The sequence below is a fragment of the Rhinopithecus bieti genome, unplaced genomic scaffold (assembly GCF_001698545.2).
Source record: "Rhinopithecus bieti isolate Rb0 unplaced genomic scaffold, ASM169854v2 scaffold_17936, whole genome shotgun sequence".
Classification (NCBI taxonomy): Eukaryota; Metazoa; Chordata; class Mammalia; order Primates; family Cercopithecidae; genus Rhinopithecus; species Rhinopithecus bieti.
In genome coordinates this window covers 117,640-131,705 of record NW_016808913.1, presented here as the reverse complement: position 1 = coordinate 131,705, position 14,066 = coordinate 117,640, and the positions used below count along the sequence as shown (strand labels likewise).

The 14,066-nt window shown below is 35.0% G+C and overlaps 1 protein-coding gene across 1 annotated transcript in view; it reads right to left on the bottom strand.

Annotated features, from left to right (window-relative positions):
- SLC9C1 (solute carrier family 9 member C1) overlaps positions 1-14,066 on the bottom strand; it is a 138,676-nt gene that overhangs the window by 42,610 nt on the left and 82,000 nt on the right. The window contains 4 exon segments of the mRNA XM_017887792.1: positions 5,517-5,665; positions 6,901-6,952; positions 8,437-8,586; positions 10,405-10,590. Of these exon segments, the coding sequence (XP_017743281.1) occupies positions 5,517-5,665; positions 6,901-6,952; positions 8,437-8,586; positions 10,405-10,590 (537 nt within the window).

Below are 14,066 nucleotides of genomic sequence, written 5' to 3'. Positions count from 1 at the left end.
TTTGTCATAAAATCTCTTATTATTTGGAGATACATTCCATCAATACCTAGTTTATTGAGAGTTTTTAGCATGAAGGGCCATTGAATTTTTTAAATTGCCCTCCAGAATGGTTGTGCTGATTTACATTTTAGTCTACCATATTTATGTCTATTTTCTCATAACCTAATTAGCATTGAGCAATAACAGTTTTTGCCCATCACTGTTGATTTAATTGGCAAAAAAATTGGTATCTTTAGTTTCTATTTCTCTAGTTTCTATTTACTAAAGAAAATACTTCTATTCTTTGATTATTAGGGATGTCAAATATCTTTTCAAACATTAATTGTAAATTTTGTTTATATATCTGTGAAATACTTTTCATATCCTTTTTTCACTTTCTCCAGGATTTTTTGCCCTTTTAAATTGATTTCTATAAACTTTTAGGAATTATTGCTATCAGTACTTTGTGTGTAATATGTGTTACAAATGTTATTTTCCATGCTTTGCTTTTAACCTCATTTTAATATATTTCAATATATAAAGTTTTACATTTTATGCAGTAATTTTACATGGTAATTTTACTTTCTTAAAACTTATATATATATACATATATATGGCTTTGTAAGTGGGTTAGAAAAGCTTTTCTCACATCAAGAATATAGATATATTTTGTATTTCATTATAACATTTGTATAGTTGACTTTGTATCCTACAACTTTACTAAATTCAATTATTAGTTCTAACAAGTTTTTGATGGTTTTCTCTATAAGAGATCATGTCATCAGAAAATGGAGACAGTTTCACTTCTTTCTTTCCTATGAGGATGCTTTTTATTTCTTCTCATGCCTAATTGCCATGGTTAGGACTTTCAGTACTATGTTGAAAATAAGTGGGGAGAGTGGACTTTTTTTTCTTCTTTCTGATCTTTCAACTTTTCCTCATTGAGGATAATGTGAGCAATGGCTTTATCATATTTGGCCTTTATTGTGTTGAGATACATTCTCTCTATGCCTAATCTATTGAGAGTTTTTATCATGATAGGATGCTTAATTTTGTCAAATGCCTTTTCTATATCAATTGAGACAATCATATTATTTTATACTTAATTTTGTTAATGTGGTGTGTCACATTTATCGATTTGTGTATGTCAAACAGTCCTTGCATCTCAGAAATAAATCCCACTTGATCAATTGTGGTGAATGATTCTTTCAATGTGTTTTTGAATTCAGTTTGTTAATATTTTGTTAAGAATATTTGCATGTATGTTTATCAGAAATATTGGTCTATAATTTTCTTGTAGTGCTCTTATCTGGCTTTGATAGCAGAATAATGATAGCCTCATAAAATGGGCTTGGAAGTATTCCTTCTTTGCTTTTTTGGAGGAGTTTGGCAATTTTAACTCATTACTGCATCTGGAAGTTTTTCTTTCTATATGGTGTGAGGTATGGATCTAATGTTATATTTTTCATATGAATTTCAAATATCTCAGAATTATTTATTGAATAATCTATCATTTCTTCCTAATATGCAATGTCACTTAATATTATATATTAGACTACCATGTGTATTTATGTTTGCTATTGGACTCAAGTCTGTTTCCTTGAATTTTTTTATTCTGTTCTAATTCTTCACTATTTGGTTATTATGGATTTATAGCATGTCATAATATTTAGTAGAGCAAACACCCCTCTCACTGTTTTTTTCCCATTTTTTTTTTACTGTGGTAAAATACACATAACATAAAAATTTATTATTTTAATTATTTTAAATGACTAAGGCTCCCTTCATTTTCAGTGGTATTAAGTACATTCATACTGTTGCTTAACCATCACCACCATCCATCTCCAGAATTCTTTTCATCTTGCACAACTGAAACTCTATACCCTTTAAACAATAATTCCCCGTTCCAACTTTCCCAGTCCCTGGCAATACCATTCCACTATTTCTCTATCTTTTGATTCTCTAAACACCTTATATAAATGGAATCACATAGTATTTGTCTTTTTGTGACTGGCTTACTTCAATTAGCACAAGTCATCAAGATTTGTCTATATTGTAGTATATATCAGGATTTCTCTTTTTAAGGTTAAATAAAATTCCATTGTATGTATATACCACATTTTGCTCATCCATTCATCTATTAATGGACAATTGGGTGGTGTCTACCTTTTATTATGTCTATTCTTTCTTTGTTTTTGTTTCTTTCTTTTTGGTCTGCCTGAGTTATTTCAGAAGACCTGTCTTCAAATTCAGAAATTATTTTTTCTGCTTGGTTTAGTCTTTGCTGAAACTCTCAATTGTATTTTTTTATTTCATTCATTGACTTCCTCAGCTCTAGAATTTCTGTTTGGTTCTTTGTTAAACTTCTCACTTGAATCATGAATTGTTTTTCTGATTTGGTGTATTGTCCATCTGTATTCTCTTGTATCATACTGTTTTCTTAACATGATTATTTTAAAATTCTTTCTGGTATTTTGCATATCTGTTACTAGAGAGTTATTGTGCGCCCCTGGAAGTATCATATTTCCTTGCTTTTTCATGTTTGATGTGTCACTACACTAATTTCTATGCATCTGGCAGAACAATTGCCTCTTTAAATTTTATGAAGTAGGTTTTGTAGGGAAAGACTCATTGGCATGAGTAGGTCTTGGGGTGTTCGTTGGGTATAATGCATTGGCTTTGGATCTAGATGGATGCAGTAGTGTAGTCTCCATGTAGTTTGTTCTAACTGGAATCCATACTAGTGCATTTTGCAAGTGTTTCAGTGGCCTAAGCTATGAGAGTGTGTGGTGGTAGTGCCATGACTTTGCCAGGTATAAACTTGCCAGACTGCCTCTCAAGTTGGGGGCACATGCATGCACATGACATGCCAACTAACTTGGCGGCTGGTTCACTTGTAGCTGCTCTGCCAGCCTGGGGGTGTGTTATCTACTTGCTGGCTTGGGGCCCTCTCCTGGTTGCAGGAGAGACACAGTGGTTAGGCCATTTCAACAGAGGTTTTGTCCTGAATGGGGCTGCAAGACTCTTTCTCTGGCTGGAATTATGTGTGGTGGGGTTGGTTTTCCTTCTGTGCGGGACCAGAGCCACAGCTGATCCTAGGCCCCAGTTTCACGCAACTGTGTTTGTGGCAATCAGTCATTCATGTGGCCTTGGTGGAATGAAGAGACAGCTCCAGGCCTGGAGGGGTGCAGTAGCAACTGGTCCCATGAGCAGCGTACACTCCACAAATGGCTCTGGTGTCAAGATGGTGCAATGGTGCAGCAGTTTGGCTCACAGTGGATAGACAGGGTGTGGGGGGTGCACACCTTATGATCCTAATCTGGAGCAAAGCAGCTTCATAAATTCCCAGCAGCTCCCCAAACAGTGTTCAGGTTTTGGAAAGGCTGTGCAATACTTCTGTAGGGAGGACTGTAGGTGCTTGCAATGGTATTGGGGGCTGGTGGGAATCTTCTGCTTATCTTTTCCCTGAAATGGGAAGTGTTGGCCTTTTAAATCCTTTGGAAGTCACTTCAGCCAGAGTGGGAGGGATTACAATAACGTGAGGAGGTGCAACCACAATGGTTTCCACCTCTTTGCCTTTTCCTCTGATTAGAAGCAGTAATCAATCTGTCATCAGAGTACAGATGCAAGATATTTAGAGAACAGAGTCTTTTATTGCCAATCTGGCTCTTGCAAGCTGTAAGTTGCTCCAAGGACACACGCATAGCTGCCTGCCATGGTGCTGAGGGGTGAGAAGTAGCTATTACTGTGCTAAGAGATAAATATGACAGAAATTAACCAAAATTTATCATCCAAGCCTTCCCCTGAAAGTTGCAAACCTTCATAGAATTCAGATTTCCAAAATAGTTACATCAGACAGTTTTTGCCAGTGCAATTGTAGTCTAAAAGGAGAGACAGATTTCTGAAACTTCCAACTCTGTTTTCTTCCTAGAATTCTCTCAATTCTTACTGTTTTTTTAAAAATTAATTTCTGAGCAATAAATTGTACAAGTAAAATCCTTAAGCTCCCTAACATGCTGTGAATTTTAATTAAGTTTTATTAAATTAACTGATTATTTTATGGATGATTCATGCCTTAGATATTGATTCTCTACAATATGGGTTGCAACTACTGCCTGTAGGCCTGCTCCTGCTTAATATCTGCTTTTGTAAACAGTATTTTTTTTTTTTGGCGGGGGAACACAGCCATGCCTATTTATTTACACGTTGTGTGTAGTTGTTTTGGTATTACAATTGCAGAATTTAGTAGCAGTAGTAGGAACCATACAGCCCACATAATATAAAATATTTACTATGTTTTCCTTTATAGAAAATGATTGTTAATCTCTACTCTACACAAACATGTATTCAGTTGGAATTTTTTGGTTCTTGCCACATAGGTGTTATGTATTTTATGTTAGGTTCATAGATAAGAATTTAGAGTTTCTAATTGCAATTGTAAATATAATAGTATTTTTCTAAATGTTTCCATTGGAGAATAATTTTATGTATTACTCTTATTTCTGGACACTACTGAATTATTTTATTAATCCTACTGCTTTCAAGTTAATTCCTTAAGATTTTAAATTAATCAGTCAACAAATAATAGCAGTTTTCTCCTCTTTCCAAAATTTTCATCTTTCAATTTTCTTTCTTTTTTTCTTGACTTGGATAAGACCTCCAGCATAGTTATTCAATGCTTGGAATGCCACTTGTCATTCTTCTTTTGTTCCTAACTTTAATAAGAATGCTCTTAATGTTTTGCTATCTAACACAAAGTTTGCTAAAAAATTTTAATAGATCCTATTTATCAAGTTAAGGAAGTTCCTTCTACTATTAGTCTTCTAAGATTTTATTAACATTCTTAATGAGGGTTAAATTTTATCAAATGTTTTTTCTTCTTCATCTTTTAATATGTGAGTTACACAGCTGTTTGGGGAGATAAAACCTACCAAGATAAAGTATATTACACATTTAATATGCTACCCAATTCAGTTCACTGCTATCATGCCAACAAATTTTGAATGTATATTTACAAGTATAACAGCTTTATGCTTTGTTTCTTATGTTATATCCAATTTTGGTGTCAAGTTTGTACTTACAGAATGAATTGGGATTCTTTCTGTCCTTTATATGTCATAGTACCATTTATGTAACTTAGAAAAGAAATATAGTCAACACTAACCCTACAATTGAGTGTTCTCATAAATCATGTTTTACACGAAAAGTGTTATTTCAGTGTCACAGATAATTCCCCAAACATAATAATACCCACTGTAATCTAGGATGAAGAATAGATTCATCAGACTTTTGATTTGGCAGCAAAGCAGAGAAAGAGGTAGCCTGTTACTGTAGCAAAATAAAAGAGAAGCTAACCACCTGGGCTGCAGAAAGGAAACTGTCTATCGTAGGAGTTTGTCTTTAGACAATTATTTTAAGTGAGATTTTCCTATCTTAGAAATGGCCTGTATTAGAAGTCAAATGTAACCTTGAAGGTCAAGGTCATGAATGATTACATATGAAGTAAATATATTTGCTTTGAAAATATTTTGCCTTACCTTATTAATTTCAGCACTTTCAATTTTATGAATAATTCCTTTCAAGCTGAAAGCCTTAAGAATTTCTCTAGCCATATTGAGCATAACATTAATTTCCTCCTTTGTTTTCACAGTGACAGCAATTTCCGGGTAATCATACTCTAAGTAGCCTAAAAAATAACAAACTATTTTTAGATTAAATAAGAACATTATTTTAAATGTTTTATGTGGACAATAAGCTAATGTTTCTGTTCTAAACCCATGGAATACTGCCCTCAACACAGAGAAATGTATCTCTTCCTGAAGGGGCCATTATGATCAATCATAATTCACTAGTAGTGCCAGAGTTCTGCTGGATGTTTTCTTGGCAGCAGTCATACTTGTACCTAAGTCCATGGAGAAGGATGGGTAGCCTCGTTTCTAGCATTAACAGGTATACTTTTCTACCTGCACTGGACACTGGGAAGCTGCTTAGGCCTATGTGTCTGGAGTTCATGACTCATTTTCTTAATCTGTGTGAATCCGAATTTTTAACTACAGATTATGTGATTAAATACGGCTTCTGATTACTTCCTTTCATTCATCTTAGGCCATTGTCCACTCAACCTGCCAGTGCATCTAGATGACTCATACATCTATGCTCTTCTGCCCATTTCATCTAGATTCCTGAAGTCCCTGAAAACTTCACCTTAGAGTCTACATTTGGGCTTTTCCTTAATCATAACCTCTTATCTGGCTTGGTAAATATCTGTCATAGAAGATCTCTCAAATGACCTCATCTCCAGGTTTGCTGTGTCCTTTTGTAGCTCACCACATGGTATACAATTTTCTTGTCCTCCTATACATGAACATTATAGTGTAGGGTTGTGACTGTGCCACTCTCAAGATTTGTCCTGTGCCAGGAGCATGACTTGGCATGACTCAGAGAATAGGCTATTGCCATGTTTGGCACTGGGCCTCCCAGCAGATATAATAGGATTCTGCAGGATTATATTCTAATTTCAACTCATTTAAGACCTAAATCCTTAAATGGCAGCTCTGTAGCAAGTAGAGGAAAAGCATAACTTCTTTTCTTGTGTCACTAAGGAAAGTACATGTATTTCTGGTTTGGAAAAAAATGGAATTTACAAGACTATGATGGCATACATAATCATAGCATGGCAACTTGTCTAAAGAGAAATGAAAAGGCCTTCATTGTTGTATGAAGCAGAGAGAGAAAGTGTGAAGAGCTATTACACTATTTCCATCTCAACTAGAAAATAAGATTGCATTAATTGTTGAAGTTACTTCAGTATTATTAGTGAGTAAGTTTCCTCAAAGATTAACTCAAGTTATGAAAACCATTGACTTTCTGAAGTGGTGATGATAAGAGATGGTCATGCTAAATAGGATGAGAGCTACTTACCTAGCTCTTTCATAGCATGTTCCATATTCCTTATCACTTGCTTTAATAATATCTAAGGAACAAAAGAAATGTTATCCCCATTGGAAAAACAGACTGTTATAAAATGTCCTTACATTTGCAACTGATGGACTTATAACCTAAGTTAATAGTTTTAAGAAAAGTATGATGAAGAGGTTTTCAGGGGTTTGAATTGAATTTTGTGTTGTAGCACTTTTTGCTTCAGCTACAGTGATAGAGAAGATAAGAGGTATAACCTAGCCCGATTTTGAGACGTCTGAAGGCGAGTCATGATTCTGAAAAGTGCAGGCGTGGTATTAATTCCTAATATATTTGGATGTTTGTAATATGAAATGTTATAAAACTTAATTTGTCAAAGGGAGCTAAAATTTAAAATACAAACATTAGCCCAACAGAAAATTGTAGCTGTAAAACTAGTAAACTGTTTTTAGTCTATGTTTTATGAACATAGGTAGGTACTTTCCCATGCAGCTTTGTGAGAGCCCCCAAATTTGCGATTCCAGGATGGCTTTCAATCTGAAGAGACTAGAAGTTTTGGCCAAGGTGAATCAAACCAGAAATTAGGGATAATAAAACAATATTTTAGGGACTCAAGTCTTTTCATGTTTTCTCCTGTGTATCTCCAAATTCAAGTGCTAAATATCAGTGGTTAGGAAAGGTAATAAAAAACATAAGAAAATAGTTTTAAAGTTGCAGGAGGTGAAGAGAGGAAGATAATACTTTTTGTGTTCTACCACATATTGAATGTTCAATTTCTCAATGACAAAGTTTTGGGCACATAAAATATAGCATTGAAATGTTTTAAATTGTCTTGAAAAGTAAAGTAAATATTGAATTCCATGTAGCTGACAAACTCATGGGCACATATCAGTGTTAATCTGTCTCAATCTAGAAAGTAAAAATAATATCTAGAATTTAGGCCTTAGAATTATCTTTGCTGCTTACTCACTATGGAACTTTGGGCACAATCATTTAACCTCTCTTGGCCTCTTTTTTTCTCATCTGCATAATGACAAAATCAAACTAGGTTTCCCTCTATTTTAATTATTATTTTCTTTACTTCTTTCTATTTGCTGAATCACTTGTTTTTATTTTCTTTACTGTTTAATGTGTAGAGAAGAAGGATAGAGAGAGATTAAAGAAGCTTTTGGGCATTATGAGGAAGCCCTGTTTTTTCCACCCTGCCTTCACTTCTCATGCCCTATTTTACACGCCCATAGCCTGACAGATCTTAGAGTTTGCATTGGGAGAAAGCTAACCACTGCACATGGATTTCGTGATAGCCTCCACAAACACAGAAAGGTGCTTTATACTAGCCTTGTAACTCGCTAATATGATACAAGTCATTTCAGAAGGAGGCATTTGAGTAATTTACATGTAACCTAGTTTAAGTTTTTAAAGAAATTAATTAGAAAACCAGGAGTCAAAGACATCTGCATATATGAACAGTAAAAAATGATGGATGAGGGCAACTGAGGGCTGAGTGAACTCTTTTCTTAGTGTTTAAGGTTTTCTTACCTGTTTAATCTGTTTAGAACTTGTAATCTGATCAATTATAGTCATTACGTCTGCTTCACCTTGGACATATCCTTTTAGTATTCCATACCAAAAGGTCTTCTGATGACTCATTCTTTTATCTATTATTTGCAGCACCTTTGGTGCTATGAGCTGAATTAAACAGGACTACCATTAATATAAATTGCACAAATATCATTTTATGATATGTTGATTAGTTTAATCAAAATAGTTAATAATAAGAAATTAAGTGCCCTCAAAGATAACTACAATAACCTGTCGAGGTTCTTCATTATTTTTTTAGTGGTATCTTTATAACTTCATGACTATAGCTATTTCCTTATAACTAATAATTTGGGAGTACCTATGTGAAATTTATGGCTTTATTCTTCACTTATTTTCCTTATAGAGAATTGGATGCTATTTTCAACTGGTTTAAATTTTTGGAAAACAATGCAATTAATCTTCTGTGCTTAGGTCATAAAATGAGTAAATTACTGCCATTTTTGCATGCTAAATCTCCTATAACACCTCCTACTAGATGGTCTGGTCAGGTGAGAAACCACCACAACCATACTGCCTGTTAGACCCCAAAATCAACTTCTCTTCTCTGTGTTTCTTTGCTGAGGGTTGAAGTCTCCAGGTTATAAGCTACCATTGTGCGGTCCCCTAGCTTCTGCAGGGTTCATCGATCCCTTTGTTTTTCTATCTATGTTCCACAACCTCCATACTCTACCCTACAACTACCTGCCACTAATCACCAAAGGGTTTACACTCATCTTTCAAGATTCAGCTCAAGTATCACCTAATAAAGGAAGTCTTTTCTCATTCTGTGCATACTCCTGTTTTGTACTTATCCTATCATATAACATTCCAATATCTAGATTACTTGTGATTTCTCTTCTACAATAAGCTTTCCAGGGGAAGAGACAACATCTAATTCATCTTCATATTCCAAGGACCTGTGATTTAACATAAGACCATAGTTCAGAGTTTTTTGAATATATCAACAAACTTTTCTTAGGTGGTTTATCAGTTTCTTCATCTGAACTCTTTGTTAGGCTCTGTACACCTTCCTATCAGAAAGAATTAATCCATCAGTGGAATACACTAGACTTGCCTTCCTCAGGTAAATTGCACTCTAGCACTACTTACGGTCCCTTAGAATACTGAAAAAGCAGGCTACTGGTTGTGTACTCTTTGACCTAGTTGATTTATGCCTCTAAGTAGCAAAAATGTTTTAAATTATTCCTTACATGTGTAAGAAAGATCTAAATGTAAAGATTCTATTAGTTTTATCTCCATACGAACTATGTTTTATTTAACTGCATTTCTCACAGTGCTTATATATGTATGTATCTTGCTTGTGTATGAATAGTGAAAAAGATAGGAAAGAGTATATCTACATTCATATATATACTTATTTGTGAAGGAGTGAGTTTCATGTCATTGAAATAATCACACAGAAAATAACTACCCATAATATTTGTTATAGAAACATGTTACAAGATAATCAAAAGTTATTTTTGAAACCATATTTCTATAATACTATATGTATTTTTTTCTTGATTTGTACAAATGTAGGCTATTTTCTTTCTCCCTATAAATAGTTTGCATGGTTGTTTTGTTAACTTCCATCTTTTATTCCCCGAGTTTCTATAAAAATAAACATTACTTGGAGGTTAACTTATACTTACATTAATATAGAATTTCTCATGTGCTGTCTATTTAAAGGAAAAGTTGTGATGAGTATTTCTATACTTTCATATGCTCAACAAATTCCTAATATAATTTGGATGTTTATAATATCAAATGTTATAAAACTTAATTTGTCAAAGGGAGCTAAAATTTAAAATATAAACATTAACCCAACAGAAAATGGTAACCATAAAACTAGTAAACTAATTTTACTCTATGTTTTATGAAACAATCAGTAGGAATTGGAAACTGCATGATTGACTGGTTCTTTACCTTGAAAATGCGTAGTATACGGATAAATTGAACAAGTTTTATAAAGACTATTACTTCAGTCATAGCAAAAATATAATTAATGGGGTCTATTTCAATAAGTATTGCATATAATATGCCAATTAATGTAATTGCTAACTCGAATAGGTTCCAGGCATGTGAAAAAAAGTCCTTCCTCATTGCTGCTATCTGTTGATTTAAAAGGAAATTACGTTATCATGTTTGTTTCTGCTTTTACTACACCATTTTCCACAATAATTTAAACATCATGTTAGGCTTTTCTCTTATCTACTCCACATGTATGAAATATCCTCAGGAAACCAAAATCAAACAAACAAACAAGTTCATCAAATTTATCCTGTAGTAAAGGAATACTCCTAGGACTATTAATTTAGGATTGGGTTTAAAGGACAGGTATAATGAAAACAAACAGATTTCTATAATGACACTAGTAAAAAGTAGCAACAATGGAAAGGCAAATTCAGACAAAAATATAGTATGCCAGGGTTTTAAATTTAAAACAAATTGCCCTAAATGCCATAAAATCCTGGGGTTGTGTCCATTTTTTATTATTTTATAATTTATATACAAAATGATGATCCTGAGTAGTCAAGACAAAATTAGTTTATGTTTGTTGTGATACATGTGGGCAAAGTTTTTATTAAAGTAGTTCAAGATTTTAAAATGTATTTATTAAAAGATTATGCTCTCTTCACTAAATTCACTTGTGTAATTTCATTCTGGGATAACGCAGAATAAGTTATTTTTAATTTCTCAAAAAAATTCGTACGAAAATCTAAGTAGAAGTAAATATTTTGTCAGAATTACCTTAGCAATTCCAGCAACCCTTTTCTTTATCTCAGTGAATATATTTGCAGAGCTAACATAAGGTTTCATCAACACATAAACATTAAGATAAATACATATCAGAGGCTTTCTATGTGTATGTTTTACTCCATAATCATGTATTCCTATCTTAGAGGTAGAATAGCTTATTAGGATGATTCTAAATAGGTCCGTCCACTAATTTGACAGTCTTTCAAATCAGATAGCTGTCAGTTGAGAAATTGTTTTGCCGTTTTTTTTAAAAGCATATTACTTTTGTTTGTTTGTTTGTTTCCTATTTTCTCCCTCACACATCTAGAGATCCAGCAAGGACAACTAGAATATTTCTTGATTCAGACAACATTCTTTAAGGATCCCTAAAAGGGTGACTTTTAGAAGCAACTCAAAAGAAAATAATAAAATTGGAGCACTTACAAATCTCCTACTGCCAGGCATAAAATCAAGTTAGAATACATAGTTCCTTCCCTTTCCTTGTGTTCCCTATATTAATTTGCAGGCATTAGTACCATAACTTAGTCTGAATTCTGGAAACAAAGATTTCATTGCCTTGAATCCACAATTGAAAAAGATTTTCTGGCAATTTTGTCCAGGGCTAGCTGAATGCCAACTGAAGATAGTTAAGGTAGGTTTCTAGTTACATATGACATTTCTAGTAGAATACAAATATGGAAAGAGTTCATTTTATTAGTTAAAGTGAAATATATGTGAATATTTTAGATCCAGTATCTGTACCCACATATTTTATCTCACTTAACTGTTATCTAATGATTAATTGATCTGCTAAATTTATAGTACTGGAACAAATAATTTTTAAATTTTACAGAATTGTGACCAATAGTCACAATTGTGGTGTCTATAGTGGTTTAATGCAATAACATCTTTCTTGTTAAAAATAATTATTTGAGGGGGTTCATTACAAGATGACTGAATAGGAACAGCTCTGGTCTATAGCTCCCAGTGTGATCGATGCAGAAGATGAGTGATTTCTGCATTTCCAACTGAGTCACCTGGTTCATCTCACTGGGACTGGCTGGACTGTGGGTGCAGCCCATGGAGGGCAAGCCAAAGCAGGGCAGGGCATTACCTCACCTGGGAAGTGCAAGGGATCAGGGGATTTCCCTTTCCTAGCCAAGGGAAGCCATGACAGACTGTACCTGGAAAAACAGGACACTCCTGCCTAAATACTGTGCTTTTCCAATGGTCTTAGCAAACGGCACACCAACAGATTATATCCCACGCTTGGCTCGGTGGGTCCCATGCCCACAGAATCTCGTTCACTGTTAATGCAGCGGTCTGAGATTGACGTGCGAGGCAGCAACATGGTAGGTGGGGGAGAGGGGTCCGCCATTGCTGAGGCTTGAGTAGGTGAACAAAACAGCCTGGGAAGCTCCAACTGGGTGGAGCCCACTGCAACTCTGCAAGGCCTGCTGACTCTGTTGACTCCACCTCTGGGGGCAGGGCATAGCTGAACAAAAGGCAGCAGAAACTTTTGCAGACTTAAATGTCCCTGTCTGACAGCTCTGAAGAGAGCAGTGGTTCTCCCAGCATGGTGTTTGAGCTCTAAGAATGGACAAACTGCCTCCTGAAGTGGGTCCCTGAACCCCGTATAGCCTAACTGGGAGACACCTCCCAGTAAGGGCTGACTGACACCTCATACAAGTGGGTGCCCCTCTGGAATGAAGCCTCCAGAGGAAGGATCAGGCAGCAATATTTGCTGCTATGCAATATTTGCTGTTCTACAGCCTCCGCTAGTGATACCCAGGCAAACAGCTTCTGGAGTGGACCTCTAGCAAACTCCAACAGACCTGCAGCTGAGGAACCTGACTGTTAAAAGGAAAACTAACAAACAGAAAGGAATAGCATCAACATCAACAAAAAGGACATCCACACCAAAATCCCATCTGTAGGTCACCAACATCAAAGACCAACGGTAGATAAAACCACAAAGATGGAGAGAAACCAGAGCAGAAAAGCTGAAAATTCTAAAAACCAGAGCATCTCTTCTCCTCCAAAGGATCACAACTCCTTGCCAGCAATGGAACAAAGCTGGATGGAGAATGACTTTCACAAGTTGACAGAAGTAAGCTTCAGCAGGTCAGTAATAACAAAATTCTCCAAGCTAAAGGAGCATGTTTGAACCCATCGCAAGGAAGGTAAAAACCTTGAAAAAAGATTAGATGAATGGCTAACTAGAACAAACACTGTAGAAAAGATATTAAATGACCTGATGGAGCTGAAAATCATGGCACAAGAACTATGTGACACATGCAAAAGCTCCAGTAGCTGATTCAATCAAGTGGAAAAAAGGGTTTCAGTGATTGAAGATCAAATTAATGAAATAAAGCGAGAAAAGAAGCTTAGAGAAAAAAAGAGTAAAAAGAAATGAACAAAGCCTCCAAGAAATATGGGACTATGTGAAAAGACCAAATCTACATTTGATTGGTGTACCTGAAAGTGACAGGGAGAATGGAACCAAGTTGGAAAACAGTCTGCAGGATATTATACAGGAGAACTTCCCCAACCTAGTGAGGCAGGCCAACATTCAAATTCAGGAAATACAGAGAACACCACAAAGATACTCTTCAAGAAGAGCAACCCCAAGACATATAATTTTCAGATTCACCAAGGTTGAAATGAAGGAAAAAATGTAAAGGGCAGCTAGAGAGAAAGGTCAGGTTACCCACAAAGGGAAGCCCATCAGAATAACAGCAGATCTCTCAGCAGAAACTCTACAAGCCAGAAGAGAGTGGGGGCCAATATTCAACATTCTTAAAGAAAAGAATTTTCAACCCAGAATTTCATATCCAGCCAAACTAAGA